At 45.1% G+C, this 14,790-nt stretch overlaps 1 protein-coding gene across 6 annotated transcripts in view; it reads left to right on the forward strand.

Moving 5' to 3' along the window:
• The window catches only part of LOC142662173 (voltage-gated potassium channel KCNC1-like), a 100,626-nt gene that overhangs the window by 44,017 nt on the left and 41,819 nt on the right, over nucleotides 1-14,790 (forward strand). For all 6 annotated transcript variants that reach the window (XM_075840199.1, XM_075840198.1, XM_075840195.1 and 3 more), the window contains exon 2: nucleotides 2,093-3,026. In XM_075840199.1, the coding sequence (XP_075696314.1) occupies nucleotides 2,093-3,026 (934 nt within the window). The remainder of the gene's footprint in view (nucleotides 1-2,092; nucleotides 3,027-14,790) is intronic.

Consider the following 14,790-nt stretch of genomic DNA (forward strand, 5'->3'; position numbering starts at 1 on the left):
ATCAGTGATAAGAACCTCTTTATTTATCCGTGTTTTGACTGTTTTGTCAGGGTGCGAGTGCTTGCATTCATTACATTCATTCAAAATGTATTCAGGCTCTTATTCACGTGCAGAGGCAAATCTGTTTGGGCGTATGCGGCTGAAATAGTATTTTATTGCCCGCACTTACTAAATTCTCCCATCCGCTGCACTAGAAAATGCTGCACAGCATCGTAGAGATTTTCACCTGTGATGGATCATTTCCCATAAAGCTGATACTGGATTCTGAGGCTGTGGAACATGTTCAGATAATTCTTAAAGTCTAATTCGAGTTCTAATAAAAGCTTAAAGTGTAGCTAAACTTTCAAAAAACTTTTGACATGTCATAGTGAGCAGTCCGAGTACCACCGATCCTTAAAACAAAGCGGCAGAGGCACTCGGGTGAGCGCTGTGCCGCTTAGTTTCTGGTTGGCTTTTTTCGGAAAGCCGAGCGAGCGGTGTACGGGCTCAATAGAAAGTGTATGAGTCCGTATACCGTTCCGAGGAAAGTCAATCAGAAACGAAGAGGCACAGCGCTCAACCGAGCGCTTCTGCCGCTTCGGCTTAGCGATCTGTAGGGGTCTCAGTGCTCGGACTCCCACCGATCAAAACTTTTGACATGTCAAAAGTTTTTTGAAAGTTTAGTTACACTTTAACGAGGTCATCTCATAGGACAAACCCTGCCCATATGTCTTATTAGAGCATATAGACGTCAAAGAGGGGGTATGCCCCTGCTCAGGACCCCCATCAATGAGCCAGTAGACTTGACCTGTCCATGTATTACATAAACTGCCATTCATTTGAGCTGCCGCCATGTAATATTACATTCCACCTCGCAATGTATTGCTAACCATATCTTCCCCCTGCAATAAAATCTATACGCAGGAGGATTTCAGAAGTCAGCTGGGCTGGCTTCATATCAAGGAGGGGTTGTCATGGTGAGACAGTCCCTTTAAGCATTGTATTTTAATTCTGCAACTTTCTAACTGACTTTGTGTTACAATTTCTTAACATTTTCAAGATCTCAGCTTGCTGTTAAGGTTGAAACATTTTTCTTTATATCCAGCTTGCTACGAATGCATCAAGTCTAGATAGCCTGGGCTCCCAGCTAATAAATTTTACCTATACTGACACATTGTAGCAAACTATCAGGAAAGTGGAAATATTTGTGCTTCTGCTCATGGAGGATTGTCTAAACTGGATACACATGAATCCACCGCTCATCTGTGGGATGGTATTTATATATTATTTATACACACCTAGTTTATTTTAGAAGGTCTTCTGTCCACTAAGATTAATGGCCATTGTGCCCCAAATGTCTAAAAGTAACAAAATGTAAGAAGGTTACCGTTTGATTTTCGTGCTGTCATCGAGTCTCCTTCTGAGTCTTGTTTGTCCCGTGTCTTACATGGACACATGACCACGAGGCTAATCACTGGCTGCAATGGTGAGATATATACATACGCCAGCTCACCAGTGTAGTCAGAGATCAACTGCGCCGTCACGTGTCCATATGAAAGGCAAAATTAGGCATCAGGGGACCATGGAACCGAAACCATTGGAACGATGTTACATTTTGTTATTTTTAGACGTTTATGCCACAACGGCCATTATTTTTAGGGTTCATACAACCCCTTTAATATGCAACCACAAAACTTGGCTGCTCAATAACTTCTGCTGGAACTGACATCATTGCCTATTAAAGCGGCTCCATGCTAATCTTAAAAAAGTTACGGAATGTGAGCACATGGTGATAGGGGTCACTCCACTACCACAATATAAGTGAAAATGGGGGAAGAGAAGCTCCTAGCCTGATGTAAATCCCATGGATGAAAGAGTCAGGTCTTAAACTAGAAGATAACCATTCATTATTCCGGGTATCTCTCTACAATTGGAAAAGCATGACAATCTCATAGATAGCCGTGTAATATAATGGACACAACTCTTCCGGTAGAACCCCATGTAGATGTGGTTGACTTGTGACATATTATGTAGTTGTTTAGACTTTTGTGTTATATCTTATGTGTTGTGTCTATGTCTTTTGTATAACTGTATTCTCTTGTTTGTTTGGCAGTATATCGCCTTTGCTTCCCTGTTCTTCATTCTCATCTCCATCACAACGTTTTGCCTTGAGACCCATGAGGCATTCAATGAGATCATCAACAAGACTGAGACCACCACACAAAACAACATCACCAAGACGGAGATTATATTAGAAGTGGAGACTGAACCTTTCCTCACTTATGTAGAAGGCATGTGCGTGATATGGTTCACATTTGAGTTTTTCATGCGTGTTTTGTTCTGCCCTGATAAAATGGAATTCATTAAGAGCAGCTTAAACATTATTGACTTTGTGGCTATTTTACCCTTCTACCTGGAGGTTGGCTTGAGTGGCCTGTCTTCCAAAGCAGCCAAGGATGTCCTAGGTTTCCTTCGTGTTGTCCGATTTGTTAGGATCCTGAGAATCTTTAAGCTCACTCGTCATTTTGTTGGTCTCAGAGTTCTAGGCCACACGCTTCGAGCCAGTACAAATGAGTTTCTCCTTCTTATCATATTTTTGGCACTCGGGGTTTTAATCTTTGCCACTATGATATACTATGCTGAAAGGATCGGGGCTGCGCCTGGTGACCTTACTGGCAGTGCACATACCAACTTCAAAAATATCCCCATAGGGTTCTGGTGGGCTGTGGTAACAATGACAACTTTGGGGTATGGTGACATGTACCCAGTGACTTGGTCGGGTATGCTGGTGGGTGCCCTTTGTGCGTTGGCCGGTGTGCTAACAATAGCTATGCCAGTTCCGGTCATTGTCAACAATTTTGGAATGTACTACTCCCTTGCAATGGCTAAGCAGAAGCTACCAAAGAAAAAGAACAAACATATTCCACGGGCTCCTCAACCTGGATCACCTAATTACTGTAAACCAGACATGCAGTCTCCTCATAGAAGTGCGCAAGGAGATTCCTGCCCCTTAGCTCAGGAGGAAATCATTGAGATCAACAGAGCAGGTAAGAGGAAAGAGTGAATGAAGGAATGAAAGAATAATATTTAATTCCAATACTTGCATTGAAAATTTTGGTAAAAATTATGATCGGTCAAGCACAGGATTTACAATAGAACCATATGGAAAGCAATGTGGGCACATACTAGAATTATTTTTTCTATCAGTCATTGGGCAGGTGATCAGTAAGTATTTGCACTTTTTCGTTTTTGATATGTAAACATGACTAGCCATTCTAGTTAGAAATCCAACATCAGCAACTGACCTGCTTGTTGATATTTTCCAAATAGTAGTGGCAACCGTGATTATCCACGTTAGACTTGGCTGAAGAACTGGACAATGAATTTCTATCATTAATACTCATTTACACGTAAGAATAATTGGATGATTTCTAATAACTTTTTGGGTAATCAGCCCTTGTGCAAAAATATATTGGGATGTATTTCTAAAAATTTGAACAGACCAGTAAATAAGGTGTAAAAAAGTAAAATAGCAAAAGTTTGTGCTCCATATTAATACAAAAATCTGGCCACCATGTTTGTCATGTTTTCCTTGTAGCCCAGAGTTTCTTGTTTAGGGCTGTGGTGTAATTTGTCACAAATGGGACACTTTGTATGACAATAATTTGTCGAAATTGTGTGCAAAATGTTCTATCCAAACGAATTTCAGCCTGTGCCAGGTTTGACCAGTCTTACTTTGTATAAGGTTTTTCTAGGGGATATTACTTTCACCAAATTTACATATTTATGTGTGTAATTTCTGTGATTTTGACATATTGTTCACAAAATGAAACTTTTTTTTTTATAAATGTGGGCCATTAAATCATTTATAACTTGGAAAGTCATTAGCTTTATGTTTACCTCAAGTGTCATACGATGGAGCCATGTTGTACAGATGTTATTTGGCACTCATAGACTACATTGGTGGGCCCATACTGTATCCCTGTGTGTCTCTAATTTTATTTGGAGTCACACCTAGTTTTTTTTTCTCTCTGATTCATATGTAATGCCAGACAAAAAAAAATTGTAGCATGTTCCAATACATATCATATTACTGAGGTATAAGTAATGCTTTTAGAGGAGAATATGGAGCATCATGGTGGCACACGGAGTGTCTATCGTTCCTAGGGTCCGCGCACGCAACTTTGCAATGGGCATGCACCTTTAGGCTCCTCATACCCATTCATACATGTTCCCTTAAATCAGGGGTGAGGAACGTCTGTCCCGCAAGCCGTATAAGGCCAGTGAGATAATTTAATCCGGCGCGACTCACTCAGACCACGCTGCGCCGCATAATTCGCTACTTGGCTCTGTCCACCCTACTCACATATAGGAGCAGGTTGGAGCCAAGTATGGCAGCGGCAGTCTGAGTGAGGTCAGTGCATGACAGCCCGAGAGTGGACAAGTCTAGTCACCTGACCTCACGTCAGTGACATGAGATCATGTGGTTAAGATCAGGTGATGGGACTCTCCTGGGGTGGCACAGTCCAGCCTTCTGAGCTGAGTCACCTCATCTCACGTCAGTGACGTGAAGTCAGATGACTCAGGTCAGGTGACTGGTCTGGGCCACTCCCATCACAACACGCACCTACCTCACTCTGACCGCCACTGCCGCCGTGTCATTTCCTGTTTGACTCCGTCCACCCTACTTACTCACATTTAGGAGCAGGAGAAGGGTGGATGCAGCCAAGTATGGCGGCGGCGGTCTGAGTGAGGTCGGTGTGTGCCGGCCTGGGAGTGGACCTGTCACCTCACCTGACGTGAGGTCAGGTGACTGGAATGGTCCACTCTCAGACCACCACATCCTCATTCACTAGTAGTGAATGACAGTACTTGACTCCATCTGCCCTCCTCTTCCTCTAAAATTTAGAAATTTAGCAGAGGCCTAAATGTGGAACTTTAGCTGTAGTGTAGACCGCTGCTATATTAATGAAGTGAGGTCAGGGGACTCAGGTTAGGTGACTGGACTGGTCCACTCCCGGGCCAGTACGCATCTACCTTTCCCAGTAGTGAGCCTCATTTACTAGTTGTGAATGACACTACTTGGCTCTGTCCGCCCTCCTCCTGCTCCTAAAATTTAGAAATTTAGCTGAGGCCTCATGTAAAGTTAGGACCTGTCCTAAATGCATTTGCCGTGGGCCTACTAAGAACACCACCGCAAAGACTATATTGTGCTCAAGACTGACCAACGCAATCCTGGAAAACCAGTTGCGAGTAGAAACATCATTATCAATACCGGCTAACATCACACGCCTCACCAAATAGAAGCAGTTCCAGCCATCACATTAGGGGTGAGTTAACTAAATGTTTGACCACATATAGCAGGCAAATTTCTAAGTTAATCATTTTGTATGGCCCGCGAATGATGTTATGAATATCCAAATGGCCCTTGGCAGAAAAAAGGTTCCCCACCCCTGCCTTAAATCCTTGTCTTCTTTAGTCCTTTGTTTATTGATCTCCAAATGAAGAAGGCAGTTTCAGTAGATGACAGGGACAGATCAGGGACAGACCTTGGGAAGAAGAGAATGTTCTATTTTTCTCATTGTTGAATCAGTCTCCTCCTTGTCAAAAAATCTGTTTTTACTCTGTTCAACTGCCAAAACCACAATTAAATAGAAGAGACATTTCTGAAGATGCTCATATACACAAGTCCTTACATATACACTATCTGTTTGATAGTAGTGAATGGTATATTGATCAAATATGCCATCGTAAATGTCTGATAGGCGAAGGTCCAACTGATGAAACGCCGAATAATACCTAGAACAAAGAGGCTGCAGTGTCCGATTAAGCGCAAAGGCCCTTTTGACTTTTTTAAAAACAGCACTGCTTCCTACCTAATGCCGTCCTGGGATTCCAATTGCCTTGAATGGGCTGCGGTGCAAATTCAGACACATTGTCTGGTCAGCAGTAGTACTAAGGGACAGGATTAGGGGTAGTCGGCCACTGACGGGAGTGGGGCCTGTTCTGCCTTTACATTTCTTTATGCAACCAAATCTACACTTTAACGAAGCTGATGATAATGCTGTCGATGAGTGTTTCCCATTAGTGTGACAGGGGGCAACTCATTGATTGTCCATCTGATAGTCATCGTGCTGAATTTCGGAGACCGAGGTGGGGGCCGCATCCTAAAAATCCCGCCTCAGGTACTAAGAGAGCTTATCCTACCCCTGATATCTGTTTCTTAGAATAGCCAGAAGCCCCTACACTGTACTAAGCGCTGCTGCTCCTTCGTTTTAGGCGTCGTGGAAATCACAGTAGTCAGACCTCTACCAATCAGATATTAATGGCATATCTAATTAATATGCTCATCATTGTGCATTTCTTTAAGGGTATGTTCACACAAGGTCATTACGTCCGTAATTGACGGACGTATTTCGGCCGCAAGTACCGGACCGAACACAGTGCAGGGAGCTGGGCTCCTAGCATCATAGTTATGTACGACGCTAGGAGTCCCTGCCTCGCTGCCGGACAACTGTCTCGTACTGAAAACATGATTACAGTACGGGACAGTTGTCCGGCAGCGAGGCAGGGACTCCTAGCATCGTACATAACTATGATGCTAGGAGCCCGGCTCCCTGCACTGAGTTCGGTCCGGTACTTGCGGCCGAAATAAGTCCGTCAATTACTGACGTAATGAACTCGTGTGAACATACCCTAAGATTCAAGATTCCTGGAAAAAAAAGTGGAGAGCTCTCAGACCCCAGGAAATGGCAGACAGGTCTCCTGCAATACTCTGAGTTTGTTTGGCACTTTCCTGGCCTGATCTCTGATGAAAGAAAGCAGCACATGTTTATGTGATCAGCTACTTTTTTATGAGGGCACTCTCTGTCTGGCACTGTTTATGAGAGCACTCTGCCTAAAACTGTTTATGGGGCACTCTGGCTGGCATTGTTTATGGAAGCACCCTCTATTTGAAACTGTTTATGGGTGGCACTGTTTATGGGGGAACTCTATGGTTTGCATTTATGGGAGGACTCTCTGCCTGACACTGTTTATGGGGGCACTCTATGGCTGGCATTGTTTATGGGAGCACTCTCTGTTTGACACTGTGTATGTGGGCACTCTCTTCCTGACATTGTTTATAGGGGAACTCTCTAACAGGCACTGTTTTATGGTACACTCTCCGGCTGGCACTGCTTATGGGGACACTCTCTGTCTGGCACTGTTTATGCAAGTATTCTCTAGCTGACACTGTTTTTGGGAGCACTCCCTGGCTGGCACTGTTTATGGGAGCACTCTCTGTCTGGCACTGTTTATGTGGGCACTCTCTTGCTATCACTGTTTATGGGGGCACTCTCTGTCTGGCACTGTTTATGTGGGCACTCTCTCGCTATCACTGTTTATGGAAGCACTTTCTGGCTGACTGTTTATGGGGGACACTCTCTGGCTGGCACTGTTTATAGGCGCACTCTCTGGCCAACACTATTTATGGGAGCACTCTCTGGCTGCCACTCTTTATAGGACCACTCTCTGACCGACACTGTTTATGAGGGCACTATCTGGTTGGCACTGTTAAAGGGGCACTCTTTCTGACACTCTCAATAGGAATACTGTTAAGGAGATACTCTGGATGTTGTTAGGGTGTCATTGCCAGTATAAGACGGTAGGACTTATGTGCAAAACTATACCTGCTGTATGCAATCCCTGAAAGCAATTCTGAAAAATTGGCAACTATGCCTAAATTCTAGGGGTTTAATCACATTGAATACTATTTTTTATAATTCTATTCATACAATGGCACATCTGACCACCCCACTGGCCACACCACACAAAATATAAATGTGAACATAGCCCTATACATCATGTTTATAGTGTGTACACATCCTATAGCATGTGATCTATACCATATACTGTACATATATCATATCCATGGAGCACATTACGTCATTGGTGCTTAGCTATAGGGTCGAGGAGCATGAAGCAAAGATTGAACACACACTGATTTCAAACCAAACAATAAAATCCCATCCCCCACCTGCAGTTATATTCTGAGCACTACCTCAGTGTCTTACGAGCGACACAATCCTGCATTCTATAATGTTACACAATCAATATTCTAAGGGTTGGACACCATTACATCAAAACAAAGACATTCCATTTCCAGGACAGAAATAAACGTATTTGACTGGGGACATTTGCGCAGTTTGACACGGCAGCTGACCGTTTCTCTACGGCAGATCTATCACAGGACGGAGTGGACAGGCTCGACTATTGTCTTTTGTGCTGCATGATTTTTCAGAAGATTATTTTTCTGATGAAACAGCTTAGTATCCCCATAATATCTTCCGCCAAAGTATCTCTGGCCCTGCTGTGTGGCTTTCAAAGGAACCAGGGAGTTAATTAGACAGGAGAGTGAAAATGCCGCAGTAATAACCTGCAGGGAAGATCTTATGCCGTACTACATAACTGCTGCTGTGAACGGACCTGTCCGACGTAGCAACAGTATCTATGGAGGGCTCGAACCTGGGGCTTTAACTGTGAGTGACAGCGAAAACCCACAGATCATGAGAGAAGCTGGAGCTGAGAGAGACACGTTGCCTGATGATGAGAATTTTCCCAAAACAATGTTAGAAGACAACGATAAATCATCTGTGTACTGGCCATGAATATCAAGGATTCGACAAAACGTTCCACCGCCATTTCTGCCGGAAGGAATATTAACTGCAAAAGGCATCTTGTAAGGAGGTCTTACATTGCACGCAAGCTAAAAATGAAAATCACCATCAAATTTTCTGGTGACTTTATCCTACTGGGGTGACTATGCTCAATTGTGAATTATTATAGCGACGTGCTGTGTACTTTCTTGCAAGGGTGCATCCATGATGTGAGAACATGGCTTCAGGCACCATCCCTCCCTTACTGCAGAGGGCATCATTTTGACAGATACACAGTCCATCCCTGCACTTACCCATTCATAATTTTGGGGAAAGGGGCACTATTTCACTTTTCGCCTCAGGTCGAAAGAAATCTAGGAGCTCCCCTGGTTTCTTGATTCAATTATGAGTCTTCTTTGGGTCTGGGAGGAACATTAGTTGGTGACAACCTATGGCTATAGGAATTGTGGGCCTTGTAGAAATCTTTGAGAGTCCATGTAGAAGCTGGTTGAATTCTCGATTCAAAAATGTCAACAAAAGAAACATAGACCATTTGAAACCCTTGGTAAAAGCATAGACTGTTAACAAGCTGTTATATAAAGTTCCGACATAGTTTCCTACTCTAAGTACATTAGAGGTCATGAGTAGGATCTTTTTCCTAGGGCTGGACCTCCTACAAAGCCTTGGTACCTCATTGGCTCAGTCTCAATTCTTCTATAACTCAAATGTCCAACCAAACATCCAACCAAAAGCTTACATACGTGCTAGGGCCCAGGTTGGGTAGGCCTCAAATACATTGCAAAGCCATATGCATAGATGCTGTCTCAAGACAATGCTCCATGGCAGAATAGCTCTGTAATAGGCAACCAATGGAACATAGCATGATTATTTTTTTCTCGGATTTCATATCGAGGTATATAGAGGTACAATAAGTCATTATAGAAGTCTAAGAAGGTTGTAAAGAGCCATAATACAATCGAGTAATAAGACTCCAAAAGGAACCCGTCATAAGTTTTTACCCCTTCTAAAGTGGTCCCACCACGCTCTAGGTCATGTAAAGACCTTTGTAAATGTATGCCAGTTGGTCCCCAGTAGTGCAGCATACCTTACAAATATATACGTTTTAAAATGTCCTGTGCCATATGTAAATAAGGTCTGAAGGGTCTTTAACCTGTTTTTATCTCTAACCCAACCCATCTTTCCCTGACTGACATGTGTGACGCCTCCTGCGTTATCCACAATCTACTTCACCGTTGCAGGTGCAGAAAGGAATTAAAGCCTCTGCTTTCCCGAAGGGAATGTACCGGTTTACTGCAGGATGACATTCACATGGATGATGGCTCCTGAAGCGTACTGGCACGTGCGCATTGGGAAGTAACTGTTATGGGCAGATGCTTCAATTCCCTTTTGCGCATGCACCGGTCCCAATTTGGGGAAGGCTGCGGAGGTGTCATCCACATCATTCAGGGAAAAGATGGGTTGGGTGACACGTCCGAGATGGACACTTTTGAGCTGAGTAAATGCCCATTTTTATATGCTGCAGGACGTTTTAATGCTTCTTTTTGTAACGTATGCTCCACTATTGGGGACAAGCAGGCATACTTTTAAAAAAGGCCTTTACATGACTTAGAGCGGGGTAGGACCACTATAGGGGTCTAACCCTTTAAAGTTAGATTTGAGGGTTCTTAGGAGAAAGACCTTAATTTATGTGCTTCATTAATCTAAAGAACTGTCTATGAAGGACATAAAGATAGCTAAAGTGAGAGAAGAATGTCTTCATGCCTCATCTTCCCATGGACTATAGAAATGTACAGAAAAGTTCTTACACCTATACAGAATAATTTGCAGCAATTTTACATAAATGAATGCATAAAATATACCACAATATAATGTAACTTTGCAAGTTTTGGGGTTCATCACTCACAACTGTTTTATATATTGTTGTACACTTCAGAGAGAAAAATGACTCTGTGGCTATATGATATGCAAATGCCAGGATATTCTGAATACATGGAGTTCAGCCAATAGGAAAAAACACGCAATAATGTAAATAGTCATCCAAATACAATTTGTATAAACATTTTGCTGCAGATTTTCATCTATGGTGTAAAGAATTTCTTAAGAGAATCTATTATCAAGAAAAAAATCTCTTAAGGGACAAACCTCCACTTTGGACAGTCCCTACTTGTTAGAAGAGTCCCTTTGCAATAAGTTAATCACAAAGTGTCCCTCTGCTGGGGCACCCTGCGATTAGCTTTAATCTGTGGGAAAACCTGGCAGAAAGTGTTCAATTTTCCTGCAGCGCCACCATAGGGGAGATTCGGCATTACACATGGGTTGTGTAAAGGATCTGCCAGGCACTGCTTCGGGGTTAATTCCCAGAATTAATCAGTCAACACCTGAGTGTACATCCCTGAGACAGACACCAGCTTCCTCCACTCAGGCTGGCAGGCTTAGGAGTGGGAGAGCCTATCGCAACCTGGCCAGACTCAGCTAGCTCCCGCCCTCGGTCTATTTAAGCCTGCTCTTCCTGTCCATCTGTGCTTGTGATTTCTTTCCTTGAGGTTTCCTGGCCCAGCTACAGCTCCTGCTACTTTTTGATCCTGCTCCATACAGACCCCGGCTTACCGACTACTCTTCTGCTTTTCGCTTTGTACCTCGCACTCTCCTGGCTTGACTCGGCTCGTTCACTACTCTGTGGCTCACGGTGTTTCCGCGAGCAACTGCCCATTTCCCTTGCTTGTATTCCCTTGTTTGTTTGTCGTGTTTGTCATGCACTTACTGAGCGCAGGGACCGCCGCCCAGTTGTACCCCGTCGCCTAGGGCGGGTCGTTGCAAGTAGGCAGGGACAGAGTGGCGGGTAGATTAGGGCTCACTTGTCCGTTTCCCTACCCCCCCCACCATTACAAATTCACAAGCCCTATACCTAGTCTACCCTGGTCCCTGACACCATTATGGAACCCCGTGAAACCCTGGCTCAGCAAATGCAGGGTCTCTCCCTACAGGTCCAGGCCCTGGCTCAGAGGGTCAACCAGCCTGATGCTACCTTGGTAGTTCCCCTCACCGCACCCCTTGAACCCCACCTCAAGTTGCCCGACCGGTTCTCAGGTGACCGGAGGGCTTTTCTCTCCTTTCGGGAGAGTTGTAGGCTTTACTTTCGCTTAAAGCCTCACTCCTCAGGTTCTGAGAGCCAGCGGGTGGGTATAATTATGTCCCGGCTCCAGGAAGGGCCCCAAGAGTGGGCCTTCTCCTTGGCTCCTGGCGCCCCTGAACTTTCCTCCGTTGATTGTTTCTTTTCTGCCCTCGGACTCATTTATGACGAGACTGACAGAACTGCCTTTGCCGAGAGTCAGCTGGTGACCTTACGTCAGGGTAAGAGACCTGTTGAGGAGTATTGCTCTGACTTTAGGAAGTGGTGCGTAGCTTCTCGGTGGAATGACCCTGCCTTAAGGTGCCAGTTTAGGTTGGGTCTGTCGAATGCCCTGAAAGACCTGCTAGTTAGTTATCCCTCTTCTGACTCCTTAGACCAGGTTATGGCTTTAGTGGTACGACTTGACCGACGTCTCAGGGAACGACAACGTGAACGTTTATGTGTTTTTTCCTCCGACTCCCCCATGATGCCTCCCGAAGTCCCGTTGCTTCGTTTCTCCCCTAAAGACTCAGAAATACCTATGCAACTCGGGGCCTCCGTGTCCCCTCAACAACGTAGAGAATTCCGCAGGAAGAATGGTCTCTGCTTCTACTGTGGGGATGTCAAGCATCAAGTAAACAACTGTCCCAAGCGTAAGAATGCTGTCAGAGAGCTCCCGCGTCTAAGTGATCATCGGGGAGGTCACTTGGGCGCACAGGTATTTCCCGTAAATATGAAACGTACTAAGATATTGCTTCCCTTTCAGGTCTCTTTTGGTGGTAGGTCTGCTACCGGCAGTGCCTTCGTGGATTCAGGGTCCTCTACTAATATCATGTCTGTGGAATTTGCTATGTCTCTCGCTATGCCTCTGATTGATTTGCCTAAACCTGTTCCGGTAGTGGGTATCGACTCCACTCCTCTTGCTAATGGTTATTTTACACAGCATACCCCTGTTTTTGAACTCCTTGTTGGCTCCATGCATTTGGAGCAATGCTCTGTACTATTGATGCAGGGATTATCGTACGATTTGGTTCTAGGTCTTCCCTGGTTGCAGTTGCATAATCCTACGTTTGACTGGAATACTGGGGAGCTAACCAAATGGGGTAATGAATGTTGTACGTCATGTTTTTCTGTTAATTCTATTTCTCCCCCTAAGGAGGTGAATACGCTACCCGAGTTTGTTCAGGACTTCGCTGATGTTTTCTCTAAAGAGGCCTCCGAAGTATTACCGCCTCATAGAGAATACGATTGCGCTATCGAATTGGTACCAGGAGCTAAGCTTCCTAAGGGTAGGATATTTAACCTTTCTTGTCCCGAACGTGAAGCCATGAGGGAGTATATCCAGGAATCCCTGGCCAAGGGTTACATTCGTCCCTCTTCTTCTCCGGTAGGTGCTGGCTTCTTCTTCGTAGGGAAGAAGGATGGGGGTCTTAGGCCATGCATTGACTACCGTGGCCTGAATAAGGTCACGGTAAGGAACCAGTATCCCCTTCCTTTGATTCCTGATCTCTTTAATCAGGTTCAGGGGGCCCAATGGTTCTCTAAATTGGATCTACGGGGGGCGTATAACCTTATTCGCATCAAAGAGGGGGATGAGTGGAAGACTGCGTTTAACACGCCCGAAGGCCATTTCGAATACCTCGTCATGCCCTTTGGGTTGTGCAATGCCCCTGCGGTCTTCCAGAACTTCATAAATGAGATTTTGAGAAATTACCTGGGGATATTTCTTGTAGTGTACCTTGATGACATATTGGTGTTTTCCAGGGACTGGTCCTCCCACATAGAGCATGTCAGGAAAGTGCTCCAGGTCCTTCGAGAAAACAAACTGTTTGCCAAAATCGAAAAATGTGTATTTGGGGTACAGGAGATACCATTTTTAGGTCAAATCCTCACTCCTCATGAATTCCGCATGGACCCTGCCAAGGTTCAGGCTGTGGCTGAATGGGTCCAACCTGCCTCCCTGAAAGCGCTACAGTGTTTTTTGGGGTTCGCTAACTATTACAGGAGATTTATTGCTAACTTCTCGGTCGTCGCTAAGCCTCTTACGGACCTCACTCGCAAGGGTGCTGATGTCCTCCATTGGCCCCCTGAGGCCGTCCAGGCTTTTGAGACCCTCAAGAAGTGCTTTATCTCGGCCCCCGTGCTGGTTCAGCCCAACCAAAGGGAGCCATTTATTGTGGAGGTTGACGCGTCCGAGGTGGGAGTGGGGGCCGTCTTGTCCCAGGGTACCAGCTCCCTCACCCATCTCCGCCCCTGTGCTTACTTTTCTAGGAAGTTTTCGCCCACGGAGTGTAACTATGATATTGGCAACCGCGAACTTTTAGCCATTAAATGGGCATTTGAAGAGTGGCGCCACTTCCTGGAGGGGGCTAGGCACCAGGTAACGGTCCTTACCGACCACAAGAATCTGGTTTTCCTAGAATCTGCCCGGAGGCTAAACCCGAGACAAGCTCGATGGGCGTTGTTTTTTACCAGATTCAATTTTTTGGTTACCTATAGGGCCGGGTCTAAAAATATTAAGGCGGATGCACTGTCGCGTAGCTTCATGGCCAGCCCTCCTTCGGAGGAAGATCCTGTTTGTATTTTGCCTCCAGGTATAGTCATTTCCTCTATCGAGTCCGATTTAGTCTCTGAAATTGCTGCTGATCAAGGTTCAGCTCCTGGGAACCTTCCTGAGAACAAGCTGTTTGTTCCCCTGCAATTCCGGCTAAGGGTACTTAGGGAAAATCACGACTCCGCACTATCTGGCCATCCAGGCATCCTGGGTACCAAACACCTCATTACCAGAAATTATTGGTGGCCTGGTTTGCCTAAAGACGTTAAGGCCTACGTCGCCGCCTGTGAGGTTTGTGCCAGGTCCAAGACTCCCAGGTCCCGACCAGCGGGCTTACTGCGTTCGTTGCCCATTCCCCAGAGACCTTGGACACATATCTCCATGGATTTTATCACCGATTTGCCTCCATCCCAAGGCAAGTCGGTGGTGTGGGTGGTGGTAGACCGCTTCAGTAAAATGTGCCACTTTGTGCCCCTCAAGAAACTACCCAA

This window comes from Rhinoderma darwinii, chromosome 10 (genome assembly GCF_050947455.1).
Source record: "Rhinoderma darwinii isolate aRhiDar2 chromosome 10, aRhiDar2.hap1, whole genome shotgun sequence".
Lineage (NCBI taxonomy): Eukaryota > Metazoa > Chordata > Amphibia > Anura > Rhinodermatidae > Rhinoderma > Rhinoderma darwinii.